At 41.5% G+C, this 24,677-nt stretch overlaps 1 protein-coding gene across 5 annotated transcripts in view; it reads left to right on the forward strand.

Annotated features, from left to right (window-relative positions):
- The window catches only part of ALG8 (ALG8 alpha-1,3-glucosyltransferase), a 38,181-nt gene extending 14,382 nt beyond the window's left edge, over positions 1-23,799 (forward strand). For 4 of the 5 annotated variants that reach the window (XM_009186986.3, XM_009186988.3, XM_009186987.4 and 1 more), the window contains 11 exons: positions 1,368-1,561; positions 4,371-4,480; positions 6,304-6,371; positions 11,531-11,657; positions 11,934-12,037; positions 13,158-13,278; positions 16,354-16,493; positions 19,268-19,407; positions 21,742-21,839; positions 22,148-22,220; positions 23,550-23,799. In XM_009186986.3, the coding sequence (XP_009185250.2) occupies positions 1,368-1,561; positions 4,371-4,480; positions 6,304-6,371; positions 11,531-11,657; positions 11,934-12,037; positions 13,158-13,278; positions 16,354-16,493; positions 19,268-19,407; positions 21,742-21,839; positions 22,148-22,220; positions 23,550-23,781 (1,407 nt within the window). In that variant the 3' untranslated portion in view covers positions 23,782-23,799. The remainder of the gene's footprint in view (positions 1-1,367; positions 1,562-4,370; positions 4,481-6,303; positions 6,372-11,530; positions 11,658-11,933; positions 12,038-13,157; positions 13,279-16,353; positions 16,494-19,267; positions 19,408-21,741; positions 21,840-22,147; positions 22,221-23,549) is intronic. The other variant, XM_021926353.2, reaches the window with a different exon arrangement.
- Positions 23,800-24,677: the final 878 nt, after the last annotated feature.

Here is a 24,677-nt window from a genome sequence, read left to right on the forward strand (position 1 = left end):
GGTTTTGAACTTCTGACCTCAGGTGATCCACCTGTCTCTGCCTTCTGAAGTGCTGAGATTACAGGTGTGAGCCGCTGTGCCCGGCCCAGGGAGTTTTTTTTAAGGCAAATTTTGTGTGAGTTTTCTGTGAGTTTCAATACCATATATATAGTATTTTATATGTACATATAAAATGGAATACCATAACCCATGAGGTAGATCCTACTATCCTTGTTGTATAGGTGTGAAAACTGAGACTCAGGCCGGGCGCAGTGGCTCACTCCTGTAATCCCAGCACTTAGGGAGGCCAAGGCAGGCAGATCATGAAGTCAGGAGATTGAGACCATCCTGGCTAACATGGTGAAACCCTGTCTCTACTAAAAATACAAAAAGTTGGCTGAGCATAGCGGCGGGTGCCTGTTTTCCCAGCTACACTGGAGGCTGAGGCAGGAGAATGGCTCGAACCCACGAGGTGGAGCTTGCAGTGAGCCAAGATCGTGCCTCTGCGCTCCAGCCTGGGCAACAACAGAGCAAGACTCTGTCTCAAAAAAAAAAAAAAAAAAAAGAAAAAGAAAACTGAGACTTACATAGATCTAATATACGATTCTAAAGCTTGTATATTTTCATATGATTTCTGTTTTCACTTACTTGTTAGCAACTGTTCATTTAACTAATGGTTATTTGATCCCGAACAACGTGTCAGGCACTTAATAAATGCTGAAGATACAAAACGAAAAGGATAGTTTCTATTCTCCAGGATCATATAACTTAGTGAAACAAAATATAATAGCATTTGTGTACCATTTTGTTGTTTATAAATATGTTTCATATGTATTATCTCATTTAATCTTCATAATACCTCATTTTACAAATAGGGAGATTGTGTCTCTAAGGCAGAATTTGAACCTAAGTTAGTGAATTATTTGTTATTTAGATGAGTAGAACTATGTCATAACCAAGTTTATCAACTCCAGGTTTCAAATTAATTTCCTTTAAGTATAGTTGACTCTATTTAAGGAAATTGAAGACCATGTTAAATAATTTAGAAGACAGGTTTTAGTGTTCTGTTCAGTCTTACATAGGAATTGTTCTGTTAATTTAGGGCACATTTTAAGTGCAACTGCATTTCACTGTGGGTTTTTTTTTTTTTTTTTTTTTTAAATTAGAGACAGGGTTTCACCATGTTGCCCAGACTGGTCTTGAACTCCTGGACTCAAGCGATCCACCTGCCTAGTCCTCCCAAAGTGCTGGGATTACAGGCATGAGCTACCGCGCCCAGCCTCATTGTGCTGTTTTAAAGACCACAGAATGAAAAATTTTAAATCTTTGCACCATCCTTGTTTATTCAGTTACTTAGGATACGTTTGGTCTTCTTTTTTTTATCACAGGCAACTTCAGAGTGGACGTTGGATTACCCCCCTTTCTTTGCATGGTTTGAGTATATCCTGTCACATGTCGCCAAATATTTTGATCAAGAGATGCTGAATGTTCGCAATTTGAATTACTCCAGCTCAAGGACCTTACTTTTCCAGAGATTTTCCGTCATCTTTATGGATGTACTCTTTGTGTATGCTGTCCATGAGTAAGTCTGGAGCATGTCATTTTGTATGGAAGATATTGAAGACATATTACAGTGTTAAGTAGTATTAACTTATTCCTGATTTAGGAGGAGCAAAGTTTATATGATAGCAAATGCTAGAACAATGAAAAATTGTATTGTGCTTTAAACTACATGTTTAAATCTCTCTAGCTGAATCTTGTGGAATAAATGGGGATAAGGTGGAGTTACAAGGCAGAGGTAGAACAAGAGATTATGAATGTTGTGAAAAGACGTAGTCCCAAGTATAGTCCTAGGGCCATTTCTCCCGCCCAGAATAGCTCCATATGTTTTTCTTTGCTTCCTTGCAGCAGGCCCCCAGAGGCTTCCGTCACCTACCCTATCTTGGGGGATGCACATGGTACGTGCACGGTAGCGCACACATATGCATTGTGCTAACCACCAAAGCCTGCTTTTACTGAGCTTTCATTCTAGTAAACTCAAGAAATTTCACTGAGTGCTTTTAGTTGTTTCCGTATGCTTTCCTTCATGAAGACTCTTCATTATTTTAAATTATGCTTATGTTTTAAATTTTTGTTTTATAACTTCTACTTATAAGTTAATTTTAAGTATTGAATACACATATATAGAATGTCTTGCACAGTGACTTCCAAGTACTAAGTTTCAGTTTCAGTTAATGTCAGTTTCCATTTTTTCCTAATTTTTTTTTTTTTCCCAAGATGGAATCTTGCTCTGTCGCCCAGGCTGGAGTGCTGTGGCACGATCTCAGCTCACTATAAAACTCCACCTTCTGGATTCAAGCAATTCTCTTGCCTCAGCCTCCTGAGTAGCTGGGATTACAGGTGCACACCACCATGGCAGGCTAATTTTTGTATTTTTAGTAGAGACAGGGTTTCACCATGTTAGCCAGGCTGATCTTGAACTCCTGACCTCGTGATCCACCCACCTCGGCCTCCCAAAGTGCTGGGATTACAGGCGTGAGCCGCTGTGCCGGCCTCATTCTTTCCTAACTCTTAAGCTTGCTGATGTGATTGTGACAGAACAGTGACTAGTGTTCATTTAATGACCCTTGTCATAAATGGACCGTTTCTGTTTGTGAGGCCCTCTACACTGAACCCTTGCCCCAGTCAGTAAAGAGTCCCTTGGGAATGTCTTAACCCTTGCACATTCTCATTGAATAATCCCGTTTGAAACCCTTCCTTTCAATCTGTTTATGACCTGGCAAGAGTTGAAAGGGAAAGTAATTTTTAGTATACTCTTTTTAACTCAAAATGTTTGAATTCAGGCTTCCAGGGAAAGAGTATACCAGCACAAAGGGAGAGGAAATAGAATTCATTTCCATCTGCAAAGTAGAGGGAATAGTTAAAAAGATTGTTGAAAAGCCGGGCATAGTGGCTCATGCCTGTAACCCCAGCACTTTGGGAGGCCAAGGCTAGTGTACTACTTGAGCTCAGGAGTTTGAGACCAGCCTGGGTACCATGGTGAAACCCTGCCTCTACTAAAAATACAAAAATTAGCCAGCTCTGGTTGCCGAGGACTGTTGTCCCAGCTACTTGGGAGGCTGAGGCAGAGGATCTCTTGAACCTGCGAGGTCAAGGCTGCGGTGAGCTGTGATTACGCCACTGCACTCCATCCTGGGCAACAGGCTGAGACCCTATCTCAAAAAAAAAAAAAAAAAAAAAAAAAAAAAATTGAAATCTGTGTGTCACTTCCCAGAACCAAGCATGATATACAGATTAACTTACTGAATTTTCTCAATGACCCTGTAAGTTTATTGCCTCTTCATGAGGGAACTGAGGCTCCATAGGGGAAAAGGAGGATACCTTTGCTAGTCCCCCTTTAATTGCATCTATTATTTGTTTTAGATTTATAATGTTAGAATTTGCCACTATTCAAATATAACACATTTTAAATATCGTCCATTGTAAAAACTTTGGAAAAGCACACACACGCAAAGTAAAAATGATTCATACTCCCCCACCTGTACTAACCACTATTAACATTTTGGTGTATGTTAGTTTAGTCTCTTTTCTGTGTTCGAATATAATTTTCATAAAATAAAAATAGGATTTTACTGTTTTGTCACCTGCTGCTGTTGTCACTTAGTAATATATCTCAACATTTAAATGTCATGCATTTTTACATAAGGGTTTTTTAATTATCATTTGGACCGTCAGGAGCTGCACATTTGCAGTTCTGTTCTTAATTTGGCTGGTATTATGTGATATATAATTTAGAGTGCTAAATCAGCCTGGTCTGCAGTTTCTACTCTTAAGGACTGAAATAATGTATGCTCTCTCAATTTTCAAAATCCCCACTTTGGGGTTTACGTGACTTTTTATTTTTAATTTTATTAAATGAAGACTTTGTTTTAGATCAGCATAGCTTAGAAAAAGACATGGAATAGGCCCTGAGGTCCTTGTTTGTGCTACCCCCTTTTTTTTTTTTTCTAGTGACAAGGTCTTACTATGTCTCCCAGGCTGGCCTCAGACTCCCAAGCTCAAATGGTTCTCTCACTTCATCTTCCTGAGTAGCCAGGCACCTGCCACCCTGCTCAGCTTGCTGTGACCTTTTTAAGAAATCAAGAATGGCATGGACTCTGGGATGCCAGGGCAGGAGGATCGCTTGAGCCCCGGAGTTTGAGATCAGCCTGGGCAACATAGTGATACCCTATCCCTTCTAAAAAAAGAAAGAAAAATTGGAAAAAAAAAAAAAAAAAAGAATGGCTCGTAGTTTGTCAGGAATGACTAATGTATCATAGTTTACTCTGCAGAAATGATGTTCCAGTGAAGAGCAAAGTTGTTTCTGTTTCTTTCCTAATGTTTCAATGTAGGTGCTGTAAATGCATTGATGGAAAAAAAGTGGGTAAAGAACTTACAGAAAAGCCAAAATTTATTCTATCAGTATTACTTCTGTGGAACTTCGGGTTATTAATTGTGGATCGTATCCTTGATATTCTATGTACTATTCCCTTACTTATTCTGATATATACTAATATAAGATTAATGTTTTCTGTAATAATGATTGGAGATGTGAGCTGCTTCTGAAAATGGGTGTGGGGTGGGTTAGTAGGCTCACTTAACTGTGTGGTCTCTGCCCAACTTCACTGGACTCTGAGGTTAGAGTATTTCATTTCTGAAAAATTAGTGGGATATGTGAGAACCAGCTAAATCATCAATAAAACAATGTACTGAGATTGTGAACTATTTTTATATTAATCTGATATATATATTCAATAGTTTTATAACACGTTATTCCAAATACCTTTAATTGGAAAAGGCATATCACAGTGTGCGTGTGGGAATGGTCAGGCATTCGTGCTTTTCTACCATCTTGGCTTACCACATATTAAAAGGCAAAGTTTTTAAATTCAAGGCTTCTGAATGTAATTAAAATCCTCGTAATGGACGCTAATAGTTGCAGTTTTCATAAAGGTAGCCTGGTGTGGAGGAAAGCACCCAGACTCTGGTTTCAATGTAACCTGAACTCAAATCTTAGTTGCCATCAGCAGCTTTAGGACCATGAGTGGATGAATGTCTCTGAGGCTTAATCTCTTAATCTTTAAAGTATTTCTAATGAGGATAATTCTAAATACCTCACAGGTTCATTGTGAGGCTTAATACATAAGATTGTGTATGTCCTATAAACAATGCAATGCTGCATGCAGGTGGCTTTACTAGCAGTTAGGTCCCTTCCTTTCTCATCCCTAATTCTAAAAAACAAATAAAAAACTTCTTGCCTCTTAGCTGTGGGGCCTTTAAGGTAGAAAAGGTAGGAAAAACCTGGGAAAGTTTTGTTTTTCTTCTTAAACATAAATTTCTTTTTAAATGAAAAAAATATATATATTTTAAATCATCATCTAGTCTAAGATGTCATTGAACATAAGTTTCTTTCCTTTTTTTTTTTTCTTTTTTCTGAGACAGTCTTGCTCTGTCACCCAGACTGGAGTGCAGTGGCACAATCTCAGCTCACTGCAATGTCCGCCTTCTGGGTTCAAGTGATTCTTGTGCTTCAGCCTCCCAAGTAGCTGGGACTATAGTTGTGTGCCACAAAATCTAAGTTTTGTATTTTTGGTAGAGATGGGGGTTTGCCATGTTATCCAGGCTGGTCTTGAACGCTTGGTCTCACGTGATCTACCCATGTCAGCCTCCCAAAGTGCTGGGATTGCAGGTGTGAGCCACCACGCCCCCACATGTAAGTTTCAACTAAAGATTTGACTATGGTGTTTGCTTTGGCAAAATGGGAATGATACAGAGATTAGCAAAACTAAAAATATGTATTTAGGCCTGGTGCAGTGGCTCATGCCTGTAATACCAACACTTTGGGAGGCCAAGGTGGGGGCATCACAAGGTCAGGAGTTCGAGACCAGCCTGGCCAACATAGTGAAACGCTGTCTCTACTAAAAACACAAAAAAATTAGCCGGGTGTGGTGGTATGCGCCTGTAGTCCCAGCTACTCAGGAGGCTGAGGTAGGAGAATCGCTTGAACCCAGGAGGAGGCGGAGACTGCAGTGAGCCAAGACTGCGCCATCGCACTCCAGCCTGGGTGACAGTGAGACTCCATCTCAAAAAATATATATATATATATTTAAAAAAAAGATTTGACTCTGTTTATAGAAAACTTATTTATGAGCAGTCCACATTAGTAGTAGTATTTTTTGTCTTTAATTTTGCTGTTAAAGCATTTGGAATTTCTATACTCCATCAGCTGGTATAGTTCATTATGAATTTGATATCCTCTGTTGTCTTTCCTTGACCTAAGTCCAGATATTCATTTTCAGTACAATGGCTTTTTATTTGGATTAATGCTACTCTCCATTGCACGATTATTTCAGGTAAACATAATTGTTAAATTAGATTTTTTCGCTTTTAGATAAGTTTTTAGATTGTAAAAGGAACAGTGTAGTGGGTGATGGGTAAATTTATTTGACTGTTTTGAGTTGCCAAGTGCTATAGACACTTTTATAGGGTATTTCTCACAAATTCCATGTTCACTTTTGACTGTGATTTTCTTCATTTAACAGATAAGAAAATTGTACTCCAAAAATTTATTAGCATGTGGCAGGCCTGAATTAAATTGAGTTTTTGTTTGTGTTTTGAGACAGTCCCACTTTGTCACCCAGACTGGAGTACAGTGGCGCAATCTTAGCTCACTGCAACCTCTGTCTCTTGGGTTCAAGCCTCATGAGTAGCTGAGATTACAGGTGCACACTACCACACCTGGCTAATTTTTGTATTTTTAGTAAAGACAGGGTCTCGCCATGTTGGCTGGAACTGCTGACCACAAGTGATCCTCCTGCCCTGGCCTCCCATAGTGCTGGGATTACAGGCGTGAGCCCCTGGGCCTGCCCTAAATTACATTTTCTTTCTTTTCTTTTTTTGTTTGTTTGTTTTTTTTTTGAGACTGAGTCTCGCTCTATCACCCAGGCTGGAGTGCGGTGGCGCGATCTCGGGTCACTGCAACCTCTGCCTCCCAAGTTCAAGTGATTCTTGTTCCTCAGCCTCCCAAGTAGCTGGGATTACAGGCACCCACCACCATGCCCGGCTAATTTTTGTATTTTTAGTAGAGATGGGATTTCACCATGTTGACCAGGCTGGTCTCAGACTCCTGACCTCAAGTAATCTGCCCGCCTCAGCCTCCCAAAGTGCTGGGATTGCAGGCATGAGCCACCACGCCCGGCCCTTAAATTACATTTTGTTTGTCTGGTTGGGATAATTTATGTATAAATGAAATCTCTAGCAGCAGTCTTTACAATATAATAACTATGATGGTGGTACTTTACTATCAGCAGCATTAAGATTAATGTAATAGAAGGGGATTTGGAATCAGAAGAACTGTGTGTAATCCTGACTAATGTTAATGAGCTATGCAACTCAGGGCTTACTCGAATACATGGGTACTTAAGATTACATACATTCCATATATCTTTTTTTTTTCCCCCCCCAACGTCTCGCTCTGTCACCCCAGGCTGGAGGGCAGTGGCGCTATCATGGCTCACTGCCTCCTCAAACTCCTGGGCTCAAGCAAACCTCTCACCTCAGCCTCTTGAGTAGCTAGAACTACAGGTGCACGCCACCATATATGGCTAATTTTTTTTTTTTTTTGGTAGAGAAGGGGGTTTCGCTATCCAGGCTGGTCTTAAACTGCTGACCACAAGTGATCCTCCCACTCTGGCCTCCGAAAATGCTGGGATTACAGGCAGGTCTTGAACTCCTGGCCTTGAACAATCCTCCTACCTCTGCTTCCTGAGTCTCTGGGATTACAGATGTGTGCCACCACACCTGGCATACATATATCTTATTGAGTAAATTTTAGAACCATTCTGTGAAGTTGTTGGAATTATTATTCCTCCTATAGAGGAGGAAATCAGAAATTCAGATTTCGGGGCCATCCTTTTGTACATGGAATCAAAGTCTTTGGGAATGGGGCTTAAGAATCTCTAAGGAATTTTGATACACCATCAGGCTTGGGAACCATTAACTGAAGGCAAGTTATTTAACCCTCCTAGCCTCATTTTCTCCATAAAATGAAATTTACCGCTACATTCTTAGTTGTAAAATGGGGCTACTTACCTCACAGGGACATTGGAAAGATCAAATTTGATAATCTAAAGTTCTTTGTCAACTGTAAATGTCTGGATAAACTTTTCTCTTTTAACCATAAAAAGCCACATAGTAATTAGAATATAATTGGTGTTCAGTGAATATTTGTTGGATGCTTGTTGAACAAATAAAATTTGACTATGGAATCAGCTAGACCTTACCCAGATCTTAAATAAGTTATAAAATTGAAGAGAGACCTGGAAGCATTCCCACTCTTTTTTGTTATTACTCCTAAAGCTACCTATTCTAGACCGTACCTGATGAGAGAAGGAACCTGGCCTTTCATGGTCCCTGTGGCAGTTTCCCCTACAGAACATCAGGACTGTTATCTCATTTAATCCTTCCAAAATTCCTGTGAGGTGGGTAGATTTCAGACTTCTTTTTTTTTTGGAGACAGTGTCATGCTGTGTCACCCAGGCTAGAGAATGCAGTGGTGCAGTCACAGCACACTGTAACCTCAACCTCCTGGGCTCAAACAGTCATCCTGCCTCAACCTCCAGTTAGCTGGGACCACAGGTGCACACCACCACACCAGGCTAATTTTTGTCTTTTTCAGTGGAGATGGGGTTTCGCCATTTTGCTCAGGCTGGTCTTGAACTTCTGGGCTCAAGCAGTCTGCGCATCTCAGCCTACCAAAGTGCTGGGATTTATAGGTGTCAGCCACCGCACCCAGCCAAAGTCTTACTATAACTTCTTAGTTACAGTAAGCAGCTGGTTTTGTTTTGTTTGTTCTTTTTTTTTTTTTTTGGAGACAGAGTCTTGCATTGTCACCCAGGCTGGAGTGCAGTGGCCGTGATCTCAGCTCACTGCAACCTCCACCTCACGCAATTCTCCTGTCTCAGCCTCCTGAGTAGCTGGGATTACAGGCGCCCCACCACCACGCCTGGCTAATTTTTTGTATTTTTAGTAGAGACAGGGTTTCACTATGTTGGCCAGGCTGGTCTCGAACTCCTGACCTCAAGTGATCCACCCGCCTCGACCTCCCAAAGTGCTGGGATTACAGGCGTGAGCCACTGTGCCTGGCCTTTGTTTGTTCTTTTTCCATCACAATACCTTTAGTTTTCCTAAGTAGTGTTAGGATCAAGTGCCTTCAGCCTGATAGTGCTGGTGCCTTCAGCCTGATAGTGCTATATAAGTTACCTAATCTACAATATAAAATTTAATTGATATTTTTGGTAGCATAGCATCATATATATTTGTTCATGTTCTCATTCCCAGCCTTCTTTGGAAATCAACTTCAGCTATTCTGAAACTGTGAGGGGTGAAGGTAATTTAATTCTCTGGGTTCTAATTCCTAAGTGAGAATTTGCAGTCTGTTATTACTGATGACATGTAGGATATGATCTCAGCATAAGGCTTAGTACTTGATAAATCTTTGTTGGAATAATGAATTTATGAACACACTATGCTCAGTATAAAAGCTAGCTGGGCTGGCGCAGTGGCTCATGCCTGTAATCCCAGCACTTTGGGAGGCTGAGACTGGTGGATCACTTGAGGTCAGGAGTTCGAGACCAGCCTGGCCAACATGGTGAAACCCCATCTCTACTAAAAATACACAAAAATTAGCCAGGCGTGGTGGTAGCACCTGTAATCCCAGTTACTTGGGAGGCTGAGGCAGGAGAATTACTTGAACCCAGGAGGTGGAGGTTGCAGTAAGATGAGACCGCACCATTGCACTCCAGCCTGGGCAACAAGAACAAAACTCCGTCTCAAAAGCTAGCTGGAATCACTTGCCTATGTTTTCCTTATATTGGTTATAGAATATTTACCTTGGGCCAGCCATGGCGGTTCACGCCTGTAATCCCAGCACTTCGGGAGGCCAAGGCGGAAGGATCACTTGAGGCCAGGGTTTGAGACCAGCCTAGGCAACAAAATGAGATCCCGTCTCTACAGAAAATGAAAAAATTAGCCAGGTGTGCTGGTGTGTACCTGTGGTCCCAGCTACACAGGAGGCTGAGGCAGGAGGATCTCTTGACCCCAGGAGGTCAAGGCTGAAGTAAACCAAGATCAGGCTGTTACATTCCAGCCTGGATGACAGTGAGAAGAAAACAAAATTTTTTTTTTTTTGAGACACAGTCTTGCTCTGTTGCCCAGGCTGGAACGCAGTGGCAAGATCATGGCTCACTGTAGTCTCAACCTGGGTTCAAGCAGTGCTCCCACCTCAGCCTCCCAAGTAGCAGGGACTACAGGCGCATGCCACCATGCCTAGCTAATATTTGTATTTTTTTGTAGAGACAGAGTCTCACCTGTATTGCCCAGGCTGTTCTCAACTCCTGACCTCAAGTGAGCCTCCTGCCTTGGCCTCCCAAAATGCTGGGATTCCAGGTGTGACTTTAAAACATCTTATTATAGAACATTTAAATCATACAAAAGTAGAGAAAATAGTACAATGATCTACACACACACGGATTATTTTAAAAAACATCCCAGATACTATATTTGTATTTCAGAATACATCTTTAAAAGTAGGTATTTGGCTGGGTGCAGTGGCTCATGCCTGTAATTCCAGCACTTTGGGAGGCTGAGGTGGGTGGATCACCTGAGGTCAGGAGTTTGAGACCAGCCTGGCCAACATGGTGAAACCCTGCCTTTACTAAAAAATACAAAAATTAGCCGGGTGTGTTGGCACACACCTGTAGTCTCAGCTACTCGGGAGGCTGAGACAGGAGAATTGCTCGAACCGAGGAGGCGGAGGCTGCAGTGAGTCAGGATTGTGCCACTGCACTTCAGCCTGGGCAAGACAGAGCAAGGCTCCATCTCAAAAATAAAAATAAAAGTAGGTATTGTTTATTTGTATTATTTATTTATTCATTTTGGAGACAGGGCCTCACTCTGTCACCCAAGTTGGAGTGCAATGGCGTCATCATGGCTCACTGCAGCCTCTGCCTCCTGGGCTGAAGCAGATTCTCTTACCTCAGCCTCCAGAGTAGCTGGTGCTACAGGTGTAAGCCATCACGCCTAGCTAATTTTTTTATTTTTTTGTAGAGACAGGGCCTCCCTATTTTGTCCAGGCTGGTCTTGAACTCTGGGGGTCAAGCAATCCTTCCTCCTCGGCTTACCAAAGTGCTGGGATTACAGGTGTGAGCCACCACACTCAGCCTAATTTTAGTTTTTTTAATAACCTTTTTGTAGAATAATTTTAGCGTTCCAGAAAAGTTGTAGAAATAGGACAGAGAGTTCCTATATACCCCTCACCCATTTTCCCCCATTACCACCTTACATAACCATGGTACATTCATCAAGACTAAGAAAGCAATATTGGTGCATTTGAATTTCACCCATTTTTCCTTTAATGTCGTTTTTCTGTTCCAGGATTCAATCCAGGATACCACATTATTGCATTTCATTTATCCTGAATTTTAAAGTGATATTTCCCTTTTAAATCTCCTAGAAAAGGCATATGGAAGGAGCATTTCTCTTTGCTGTTCTCCTACATTTCAAGCACATCTACCTCTATGTAGCACCAGCTTATGGTGTATATCTGCTGCGATCCTACTGTTTCACTGCAAATAAACCAGGCAAGTTTTGGTGATAATAGCAAAAACATTTTCGATTTTTTCCTTACTGTGTTGACTTGGTGGCTTGCTTGATAAGAAGGTTTTATGGAGCACAGCAGATACCTCAGCGGCTGATCCCGTAAGCCCTTTACCCACTCTCGCTTTTCTGTGCTCTTGCCACATCATGAATAGATTGGTGTACTATTGTGGGATACTTCTAGTTTTAGCACATGATATAGGTTATGGTTAATGTTCCTTTCCATCTTCCTGGTTACTGATAATGTTCCTTTTCTGTAGATGGGTCTATTCGATGGAACAGCTTCAGCTTTGTTCGTGTTATTTCCCTGGGACTGGTTGTTTTCCTAGTTTCTGCTCTTTCATTGGGTCCTTTCCTAGCCTTGGTAAGCCTTTTTTTTTTTTTTTCTATTAATACATGTTCTTTGTTGGTGTTTAGAAAACATAATAAAGCCAGGAATATATAAAATAAGTAAAAGCTACTTTTTTCTTAGTCTTCCTACCCAACTTGACTCCCCAAAGATAGGGTATTATTCCTTTTTTTTTTTTTAAAGATGGAGTCTCACTGTATTGCCCAGGCTGGAATGCAGTGGTGTGATCTCGGCTCACTGCAACCTCCACCTCCTGGATTCAGGCGATTCTCCTGTCTCAGCCTCCTGAATAGCTGGGATTACAGGCGCATGCCACCACGCTTGGCTACTTTTTGTATTTTTAGTAGAGACAGGGTTTCACCGTGTTCGTCAGGCTGGTCTCGAACTCCTGACTTAGGTGATCCACCCACCTCAGCCTCCCAAAGTGCTGGGATTACAGGTGTGAGCCACCGCTCCTGGCCCAATAGGGTAGTATTCTTTCAGACATTTTTGTGCACATTCAAATATGTATATATGTATACATGTATATGTTTATACGTTACACATACACAAACACAGAATTGATCTTCATTATTTGTATATTCTGTCCTTGTAAGTTTACCTACTTGATAAAATGTATTTGTAACAAAATCAATAATTTTGTAGTCTTACATGGACAGCAAACATTCTAAAGTGCATAGAATTTAACAGATGTTCAGATATTTTCTTTTTTCCTCTTCTTCCCTGCCCTGAAATCAACTAATTAATTTTAATTCTTACTAAAACTGAAATGCATCACATCTTTCGTAGTCTTCCCAGCTCTCCCCTTCACCCTAGTAGACATGGATAAGCTACAGTCTGTGTTTTGCTTTGTAGCTTGTAAATTCTTCCATTATTATACTTACAATAGTACGGACTGGTATTCAAAGTATTTTTGTGTATATTGTCCCACTGGAGAGTGGACAAAGTGAGACCAAAAAAGGTTCTGTGAACTTACATTGTGGTGAGCATACAACCACTTACTTGAAGGAATAGAGACTAGAACCCAGACCCCATAACATTCTACACACTATACCATAGAGAGTTCCCTAGTTCTCTTTTTGAATTTGAAAAAGATTGATGACTGTTTAATCAGTTTCATTTCTCTTTTCAACAGAATCAGCTGCCTCAAGTCTTTTCCCGACTCTTTCCTTTCAAGAGGGGCCTCTGTCATGCATACTGGGCTCCAAACTTCTGGGCTTTGTACAATGCTTTGGACAAAGTGCTGTCTGTCATCGGTATGGTAGCGAGCATTTTTAACTCAGACTCTGAATATTGAAAGGACTAGGCACGTGGAGAAATGGAAGAACCTTTGTGTTTTGAATGTGGCCGAATTGTTTGTTCTCCAGTCCTGCACTTCAGCCTTCAGGATGAACAGGGGGAGCAGTTCTTGGGACTGAGGCTTTAGTGCAATAAACAGACTGTTTTCCTTATAAAAGCTCCTTGTGGTAATGAGGTTACTGATCCTTTCCTGTGGAAAAAGTAAAATATTTAGACACTTTATAAAGGTAATTTTTGCCTTAATTAAAAAATTATTTGGCAGCAGCAGTTAACCCTACTTCCCCCCCACCCACCATTCCTATTCAAACCCCTACTTATTTTTAGAGACAGGGTCTCACTGTGTCAGCCAGGCTGGAGTGCAGTGGTGTTGAGATCATAGCGCACTGCAGCCTTAAATTCCTGGGCTCCAACAATCCTCTTGACTCAGCCCCCTGAGTTGCTGGGACCACAGGTGCATACTACCACACCTGGCTGATTTTTAAATTTTTGTTTTTTAGAGATGAGGGTCTCACTGTGTTGCCCGGAGTGGGATCAAACTTCTAGTCTCAAGTGATCCTCCCACCTTGGCTTCCCAAAGTGCTGGGATTACCAGCACAAGCCACCATGCCCAGCCCACTCCACTTTTAAACCTAAACATATAAGAAACAAGAAAGAACAATATGTAAGTTGTGACTCTGGGTATTAAACCAATAAGGAAAATAACCCTGCATTTTAACATGAGATGAGAAGAAATGAAAAACCCAGGCTATGCTGTTTAAAATTTGGGTTATAATGAAAAATAAGTTATGCTTTGAGATGGTTCTACTAAAAATAACTCACTCTGGGTAACACAGTCTTTCATTTGTGAATACAACCTAGCTTGGTGGGAAAATGGCATGATCAAGAGTAGTGGTCAGCAAACTTTTTCTGTAACTGGCCAGATAATATTTTGAGCTGTGCAGGCCACACCCAGTGCATGTGTATATGTGTGTCTGTGTCTGTATTTCTGTATGCACACATTTGTTTAAAACTTTATAAAAGTAAAAACCATTCATAGCTTCAGTGCTATACAAAAACTGGGCACAGGCTAGATTCGGCCCTTGGACTCCAGATCTGGAATCTGATGACTTGGTTTGGAGGCTCACCTGCATAAATTGCTATCGCAATGTGTGGCATTGACAAGTCATTTGCTTCCTTTCATCTTACTTTCCTCACTGTACGAAAGGCATGCTAGTACTTTACGTGTTCCCATACGGTGTGTTGTGAGGAACAGAAGCAAAATTTAAAAAGTACTAGGTTATCAGCAGCAGGGACTTTGGAGCCAGACAAACCTGAGTTCAGTTTTACCACCTATTAGTTGTGTGACTTTGGGCAGGTTACTCCATCTCTGTACCTCACGGGGCTAAAAGTAGTAAGTGCAGAGCCCTGGGCACATGATAGACACTCCATGCATGGTGGCCACTCTTACTGTTTTTGATAAGTACTTGGAGGAAATCATACACTGTGTATGTGATGACCTATACATTGTGTCACCATGTTGCTCACTGTGAATCTAGCTTTGATGTACATGGCATTCTTACAGAGTAATTCCTAACATTTATATTTCAAAAACAGCTTTAGACAGCCAGCACAGTTTGAGGTACAAGGGTCAGTTGCCTTGTCTGAGTCTGGAAGCTATACTGTACCTCACTTGTGTGTCTGTCTCTTTGAAGATGTTTTACTTGGAAAGTCAGTGTCAGAGTTAGACAACTTTGTTTTAGGGAGATAGTTACTAGCTGTAAGAGAGAATCAGCAGGCCAGAGGGGAAAGGGGAAGAGGTTAGTAAGTAGAAAATATTTTGGTAGTCTACATCTTTCCCACATTGCACTCATTTTGACTGGCATTTGACAGGGCCCTATAGGGACTCAGACTGTCCCTGTCTGTCCTATTATCCGGAGCTTGTTGAGGCTTGTATTGTCATTCTCTGAATTGATTTATTTAATAACCAAGTATTTATTGAGCTCCTATGTACTGGGGATAGAAATAACTCATCATCATTCCTGCCTTCAAGGAATACAGTATAGTAGAGGAAATGAGCACATAAACAAGTGCAGTGCCTTGTGGTGAACACTGCTAGAGTGAGCTCGCTGGGCTGGGCACGTTGGCTCAGGCCTGTAATTCTAGCACTTTGGGAGGCAGAGGTGGGCAGATCATCTGAAGTCAGGAGTTCGAGACCAGTCTGGCCAACATGATGACACCCCGTCTCTACTAAAAATACAAAAATTAGCCAGGCATGGTGGCACATGCCTGTAATCCCAGTTACTGGGGAGGCTGAGGCAGGAGAATCACTGGAACCTGGAATGTGGGAGGCAGAGGCTGCAGTGAGCCTAGATGGTGCCACTGCTTTCCAGCCTCTGTCTCTGGGTGACAGAGTGAGACTCCAGCTCAAAAAAAAAAACAAACAAACAAAAAAGTAAGCTCACAAGAAAATCAGTTCTGCTTATTGATTTAGGAGCTTTCTCAGGTGATGGAATTAGAAGTTCATTTGGCAAAGGGAGTTGCCTAAGCAGAGGGATACAGGTGTTAAGAGTGGTATATTGAGGACCCACAGTTATTTCATTGTGGCCAAGCTGCATTTAACAAAGTAGAGATGAGATTGGACAGGTGGGAAGGGGCAACAAGACCATGGAAGACACTGGATACTATGTTTAGGAATACAGGGTTTCTCCTATAGGAGACGAAGGATTCAAAGTTCCTTCATGACATGCTCAGATTGTTCTAGAAGCTTGCTTTCAGAGGTGAGAGCAGATTACCATTTGTGCCACCTGCTGGCAAGTTTCCTATAAGCTGCTCAAATTCCCTGTTCCAATGCAAAGAGCTGCTTTATATATTACAATCTTGAGACCAGAGGCATTTTGGGTAGAATAGTATAGGGCTAAATTCATGAAAGCTTAGCTTTGAAGCATCAATAAGACTTAGTAGCTTACTTTTTTTCCTCAAGGAATTACTTGTTAATATATGGTATCTCGCTGATAAAGATAAAAATAAAACAAAACAAAATGTCTGTTTAATAGGTTTGAAATTGAAATTTCTTGATCCCAACAATATTCCCAAGGCCTCGATGACAAGTGGTTTGGTTCAGCAGTTTCAACACACAGTCCTTCCCTCAGTGACTCCCTTGGCAACCCTCATCTGCACACTGATTGCCATATTGGTAAGAACTCAACAGATGGTACTCATTTCTTAAGTTTTCTCTGCTTTCCTTTTGTCTGGCTGATTAAATTTCAACTTTCAAGCTCTTCCAACTGTAGGATAAATTTCATGCCTGTAATCCTTCTGCAGATTGAAGCATTTCCTAGCAATTCTTAGAGTAACTTTGAACACCATAAGGAAGGATTACCAGTAAAGCCTCTGTGAGAGATTCTTGCCAGTGGCTGTTAGACCATCTGTTCACCCTGGGGGAAGGGAAAAAGAAAAGCCCAGGGAGGAAGAGGCATGGATCATGCTGCGAAGAAAAGAAGGAAATGTTTGTGGCAGGGACATCCAGATTTGGTTTGTTTTTCTCATCCTTAGCTAAATCATCAAAATTCCAAATGTATCTGGACAGTGTGGATATTTTGTCTTGATGGTGATAATGAGTTGAGAGAGTCGACAATGGCTTTTTGAACCTAAGATGAGTCTAATATGAGTAAGATGCTCTTAAAGGCCTCATTCTAAGTACTTGAGAAATTTTCGTTTCTAAAATTTCATTAGTGATTACAGTGACTTCAATTTCATGGTATAATTTTAGTAGAATTCAATATAAACAACTCAATCGTTTCGATAATTACACTCATCTTTAATTTTGGTTTCTGAATGTTTCAAACCTGTTAGCAACCACCTGACTCCACTTAATTACATGGCAGTACAGGTATGTAGATAATTAAGCTCTGTTGGCCTGTTTGTTCACAGATTTTAATTGAGGTAAAACGTTTTTCCTAAAATTTCAGCTTTATGAGGTACATATAGTTTCTATGGCCTTTCAGCCCATAAAACTAGATATTTGTTAATATGGTAAATCTAATTTATTGGCTCAAAAGTATCTGTGGACTTCTGTAGTTTGACCTATTAGGTTCATTAATAAGTGAACTATTAGTAAACTGTGAAGATATAGTAAGTTGTTAGACGGTATATCACAGAACTTAATTATTAATTTTGATAGTATAATTAATTTTTTTTTTTTTTTTTTTTTTTTTTGAGACAGAGTCTTACTCTGTCGTCCAGGCTGGAGTGCAGTGGTGATTCTCCTGCCTCAGCCTCCCGAGTAGCTGGGATTACAGGCGCCTGCTACCGCACTCGACTAATGTTTTTGCAGTTTTTTTGTTTTTGTTTTTGTTTTTTGAGACGGAGTCTTGCTCTCTCGCCAGGCTGGAGGGTAGTGGCGCGATCTCAGCTCACTGCAACCCCCACCTCCCGGGTTCAAGCGATTCCCCTGCCTCAGCCTTCTGACTAACTGGAACTATAGGTGCACGTCACCACACCCAGCTAATTTTTTTTTTTATTTTAGTAGAGACAGGGTTTCACCATGTTGGCCAAGATGGTCTCGATCTCCTGACCTCGTGATCCACCCACCTCGGCCTCCCAAAGTTCTGGGATTACAGGTGTGAGCCACCACACCCGGCCTTTTTTGTAGTTTTTAGTAGAGACGGGGTTTCACCATCTTGGCCAGGCTGGTCTTGAACTCCTGACCTCGTGATCCACTCACCTCAGCCTCCCAAAGTTCTAGGATTACAAGCATGAGCCACCACACCTGGCCAATTTTTTTTTTTGAGACGGAGTCTTGCTCTGTCACCTAGGCTGAAGTGCAGTGGTGCAATTTCAGCTCACTGCAACCTCTGCCTCCCGGGTTCAAGCGATTCTCTTGCCTCAGCCTCCAGAGTACCAGGGAATACAGGTATGTGCCACCATACCCAGCTAATTTTTTTTTTGTATTTTTAGTAGAGATGAGTTTCACTCGTTGGTCAGGCTGTTCTTGAACTCCTAACCTCAAGTGATCTGCCTGCCTTGGCCTCCCAAAGTGCTGGGATTATAGGCATGAGCCACCATGCCCAGCCAGTAGAATTAATTTTAATGAGTTAACGATATACATCCAGGCCAGGTGTGGTGGCTCAAACCTGTAATCCCAGCACTTTGGGAGGCCAAGGCGGGCAGATCACGAGGTCAGGATTTCAAGACCAGCCTGGCCAACATGGTGAAACCCTGTCTCTATTAAAAATACAAAAATTAGGCCGGGCGCGGTGGCTCAAGCCTGTAATCCCAGCACTTTGGGAGGCCGAGACGGGCGGATCACGAGGTCAGGAGATCGAGACCATCCTGGCTAACACGGTGAAACCCCGTCTCTATTAAGAAATACAAAAAACTAGCCGGGCGAGGTGGCGGGCGCCTGTAGTCCCAGCTACTCGGGAGGCTGAGGCTGGAGAATGGCGTAAACCCGGGAGGCGGAGCTTGCAGTGAGCTGAGATCCGGCCACTGCACTCCAGCCTGGGTGACAGAGCGAGACTCCGTCTCAAAAAAAAAAAAAAAAAATACAAAAATTAGCTGGGCCTGGTGGCATGCACCTGTAATCCCAGCTACTCGGGAGGCTGAGGCAGGAAAATCACTTGAACCCGGGAGGCAGAGGTTGCAGTGAGCTGAGATCGCGCCACTGCACTCCAACCTGGGCGACAGAGCGAGACTCCATCTCAAAAAAAAAAAAAAAAAAAAAATATATATATATATATACACACACACACACACACACACACACGTCAAATGCCAATTTTTTTCTGAGTTGTTGCTTTTATGTTAACTTTTGTTAGACTGTGCACAAAGTGATCAATGATTTGGTTTCATGAATTGTCTAAGATCTGCTGTCTCTCAGAGATGATGCAAATTGTATTCACCTGAACTCTGTTTCTGTAAAGTCTATTTCAAATGATACTGAAGTTTATCTTTGCCTGTTGTTTCTAGCCCTCTATTTTCTGTCTTTGGTTTAAACCCCAAGGGCCCAGAGGCTTTCTCCGATGTCTAACTCTTTGTGCCTTGAGCTCCTTTATGTTTGGTTGGCATGTTCATGAAAAAGCCATACTTCTAGCAATTCTCCCAATGAGGTAAGCAGATAGCTCAGCCAGTGAGCATTTCGGCATATTTCACAATGTTCCTGTTTTCTATTTGCTCTGTCCTTTCTGGTCATGTTCACCAGGATAGGCAAAAACAAAGATGTATAGGAACAGATTTCCTTCTACTAGGACAGGACAGGGATGCTTAACTTGGGATTCTTGGACCCATTAAGGTAGGCAAAAATGCATGTACTATTTCTGTTTCTGCCTTTTTGGAAAGATGCACTGTAGTGATTAAGTACCATGAAAGCTGGCTTTTAGATCTGATCATTGAGGGGCAGTATGTTATAGAAAAAGCCTGGGCTGGCCCGGCGCGGTAGCTCACGCCTCCAAAGCTCAGCACTTTAGGAGGCCGAGGTGGGCATATCACGAGGTCAGGAGATCGAGACCATCCTGGCTAACATGGTGAAACCTCGTCTTTACTAAAAATACAAAAACTTAGCCAGGCGTGGTGACACATGCCTGTAGTCCTAGCTACTAGAGAGGCTGAGGCAGGAGAATCACTTGAACCCGGGAGGAGGAGGTTGCAGTGAGCTGAGATTGCGCCACTGTATTCCAGTCTGGGTGACCGAGCGAGACTCCGTCTCAAAAATGAAAAAAAGAAAAAGCTTGGGCTTTGGCGTCATCCCGTCTGAAAATAAGGTTCCATGGTTCCTTGTTAAGTGTTGTTAGTCGAAGTAAGGATTTAGTCTCTTCTGGAATAATACCTGATACTGTACTACATGTCAGATTTTACAGAACTGTTTTTGTTTTGCATTCTTTCTTTTGAGCCTCACAGTAATCTTTAAGATAAAGGGCCAGGCATGGTGGCTTACATCTGCAATCCCAGTATTTTGGGAGGCTGAAGTGGTGGGTCACTTGATGCCAGGAGTTTGAGATCAGCCTGGCCAACATGGCAAAACCCCATCTCTACTAAAAATACAAAAATTAGCCAGGCATGGTGGTGTATGCCTGTAATCCCAGCTACTTGGGAGGCTGAGGCATGAAGATCCTTTGAACCTGGGAGGCAAAGATTGCAGTGAGCCAAGATGGCGCCATTGCACTCCACCCTGGGGCAATAGAGCGAGACCTGTCTCAAAAAAAAAAAAAAAAAAGAAGATAAAATAAATGGGTATTATTCCCTTTTTTTTTCTTTTTTTTCTTTTTGGTAGAGCCATGTTGCCTAGGCTGGTCTCAAACTACTGGGCTCAAGCAGTCTTCTACCTCAGCCTCCCAAAGTGCTGGGATTGCAGGCGTGAGCCACCAAAACAGGCTTATTCTCTGTCTTAACATCTGAAGAATCTAGGGCTCAAAATGTCTGTGACTTATCCAAAGTCACACAGGTCACAAGAATTAAGAGTTAGGACCTGAATCTTACGATGTTGAGTCTATGATCTTTTCACTATGCCATGCTAAAAAAAAACCATTTTAAATGTAATAGTGTCCAATTTAGGCATAGTTGAAACCCAATAGATAGATAAATGGTAATAATAGCCTTTTTCTTGATATTTTTCTTAAATCTTGAGAAATCATTTAAGCTCTGAAAGTACATTAAGCAAATTTGTCAGGCCAGTATATGGCTTGTCTGGGTTCATTTAGTAGCTTGGAGTTTCCAAATTAAAAAGTAAAGCAAAAACTTTTAATGTCTTTAGTCTGAATTCACACCGAACACCAGCAGGTCAAGGGCATTGTCCAACAGATGAGCTATAGGGTTGGAAATGAAACTCCAAGTCCTGTTTCCCTGACTGCCACCACTAGGCAGCTCCCAATCCCACAACATTCCTGTCTTTGGAGAAGGCGATTACTCAGGGAAGCAAGATCCTTTTTTTTTTTTGGAGACAGAGTCTCTCTCTGTCACCCAGGCTGGAGGTACAATGGCATGATCTCGGCTCACTGCAACCTCTGCCTCCCAGGTTCAAGCGATTCTCCTGCCTCAGCCTCCTGAGTAGCTGGGATTACAAGCGCCCACCACTATGCCCAGCTAATTTTTGTATTTTAAGCAGAGACAGGTTTTCACCATGTTGGCCAGGCTGGTCTTGAACTCCTGACCTCAGTTGATCCTCCTGCCTTGGCCTCCCAAAGTGCTGGGATTAGAGGCATGAGCCATTGTGCCCGGCCAGAAGCAAGATTCTTTTATGATACCCCTGATTCAGTTTGATACATGCTATTGATTGCTTAAAGTTTCCTACTAGAAAATTAATATTCTCAACTAAATTGAACTTGTGGCAAAATCATCATGTTCTTTTATGCCTAAGCCAGTTCTAATGTAATAAGAGATGCAGTTTATTTAAGCTATTTGCAAGTGTAATATCAGTTGTTGTTTTAAGAAATTATTTTTATTTTTAGCCTTTTGTCTGTGCAAAAAGCAGGAGATGCTTCGATTTTTCTGATTCTGACCACAACAGGACATTATTCCCTCTTTCCTCTGCTTTTCACTGCACCAGGTAAACAGCTTCTTTTGAGAAAGATATATTTGACTATCACACCCTTTTCATCGAGGCCTAGAGATTAATACATCTGATTTAAACAACCCTAAAATCTCTTGGAAGGAGAGAGATCATTCATCTTCTTAAATAAAACCTCCAATTTCCCCTAATTCTCAGCATCTCTGGATGTCACAAAAATGTAAAATTAAACTTAAAAAACATTATTAGCATTATATAGCTGTGTCAGTGTGCTTATATTACTTTCAGCATCATGAGTCTTTCTCTCATCAGCTCAATTATCTTTTTTTTTTCTGTTCTTTTAACAGAACTTCCCATTAAAATCTTACTCATGTTACTATTCACCATATATAGTATTTCGTCACTGAAGACTTTATTCAGGTAATCCAAAAAAAAAGTTTAAAATTATACTTACTGTTGTGAAATGTTTACACCTAAATGGTCAGATAAGCTTTTTAAATTTTATTTTTAAGTTATAACAGTAATATGACAACATTACAAAAAACATTGGTAAATAGAGGGAGAAATCACTCAATCCCATCACTCAGGCGAGACAACATAGTTTGTGTCTTTAGTTTGGGGGATTATTTGAGGAAGACTACTTAAAATAAAATCTTATATGAAAACTCAAAAACTGAATGTAAAATATGCTTTATGAATAAAGCTATTAAATACAGATGCATATGGAAAAAACCAGAAGTTACTATGGTTTTTTTGTTTGTTTGTTTTTTTGAGATGGAGTTTCACTCTTGTTGCCCAGGCTGGAGTGCAATGGCGTGATCTCAGCTCACCACACCCTCCGCCTACTGGGTTCAAGCAATTCTCCTGCCTCTGCCTCCTGAGTTACTGGGATTACAGGCATGCGCCACCATGCCCAGCTAATTTTTGTTTGTTTGTTTGTTTGTTTTTGGAGACGGAGTTTCATTCTTGTCGCCTAGGCTGGAGTGCAATGTCGCGATCTCCACTCACTGCAACTTCTACCTCCTTGGTTTAAGCGATTCTCCAGCCTCAGCCTCCTGAGTAGCTGAGATTATAGGCATGCGCCACCAACATGACCGGCTAATTTTTTGTATTTTTAGTAGAGATGGGGTTTCACCATGTTGGCCAGGCTGCTCTCGAGCTCCTGACATCAGGTGATCTACCCACCTCGGCCTCCCAAAGCGCTGGGATTACAGGCGTGAGCTGCCGTGCCCGGCTAATTTTGTATTTTTAGTAGAGACGGGGTTTCTCTATGTTGGTCAGGCTGGTCTTGAACTCCCAACCTCAGGTGATCCATCCACCTCGGCCTCCCGAAGGTCTGGAATGACAGGCATGAGCCACTGCGCCTGACTGTGTGCAAATTTTTACTACAGAATTATAGGTGGAAACTTTTTCTCTTCTAAACCGTATGTAATGTTAACTATAATTTTTTTTTTGAGACAGAGTTTCACTGTTATTGCCCAGGCTGGAGTGCAATGGCATGATCTTCTGCCTCAACCTCCCAAGTAGCTGGGATTACAGGCCTCTGCCACCCTGGTCGGCTAATTTTTATATTTTTAGTAGAGATGGGGTTTCTCCATGTTGACCAGATTGGTCTAGAACTTTTGACTCTGGCCTTGGCTATAATAATTGACAACAAGACAGTGCAGATGGGGAAGCTTTAGCTAGGAAATGTCTGCTAAACTAGGATGACTCATCTAAAATCAGACTTTTCTATCCTTTTTCCTTCAGAAAAGAAAAACCTCTTTTTAATTGGATGGAAACTTTCTACCTGCTCGGCCTGGGGCCTCTGGAAGTCTGCTGTGAATTTGTATTCCCTTTCACCTCCTGGAAGGTGAAGTACCCCTTCCTCCCTTTGTTACTAACCTCAGTGTATTGTGCAGTAGGCATCACATATGCTTGGTTGAAACTGTATGTTTCAGTATTGATTGACCCTCCTGTTGGCAAGACAAAGAAACAATGAATAAAGGAACTGCTTGGATGTGTGCCAAGCAATTATTTCATGGGAAATTAACCAGAACTTGAAGAAAGTTGCCAGTGGCATCAGCCATTCGTAGAACTGTTTAGAGCACCATTCTTCCTCACTTATTCTTGCCCAGCCTAGCAACCTGATTGTCACCATGGTGAGAAGCCACTAGCCCTCCATAAGCACTGAAACACATCTGAAAAAAAACTCGCCTTTCCCTGTTAAAATTGTCTGAGATCATTCAGACTGCTGTGCTTGCTCAAGCCAAATGGGGAGTCTGATTAACTGCATAATTACTTGTAGCCTATGCTAACCATTGTGAGGATATAAAGCATAATTAGAATCCTGTGCTAAGGAAATATAAATGAAATGCCATTTTGTATGCACAAAAAAACTTCTGGATTGTTACCAGCTGCTACATTTTCTTCTTGACAGGTACACAGGCAGATGGTGTACTGTCCCCATTCTGTACACCTTGTTCCAGATTTTTTTTCTTTGAAATTATACAGTGACAATACTCACAAAGCCAAGGGGAGTAGTTAAGGTACTGGTTTGGCCAGGCAGCAGAAACTACAAACCACAGCTACTTTACATTGATTTAAAGATATCTCGTGCAGCTCATTTATTCTGACAGCAAGCACTGCAGTTTTTATAAGGTGGCCACTTAAACCTTTCATCATGTGCAGGAACTGAAGTGGTTTTTGCAGTCTGGTTCTTATCCTTTCCCTTCCTTAAGAGTACTTCATAAACGCTTTTTATCTAGGACCCCAATTTGCGTAATATCTGCCACACATTCAAATTCAGCCAACATTTATCTAGCCAACAGTAGGAACTTTCACCATGTTATTTTATTTCTATTTTATTTTTCAGCCCTCAGGCAGAATTCATACATT

Source organism: Papio anubis, chromosome 12, assembly GCF_008728515.1.
Source record: "Papio anubis isolate 15944 chromosome 12, Panubis1.0, whole genome shotgun sequence".
Classification (NCBI taxonomy): Eukaryota; Metazoa; Chordata; class Mammalia; order Primates; family Cercopithecidae; genus Papio; species Papio anubis.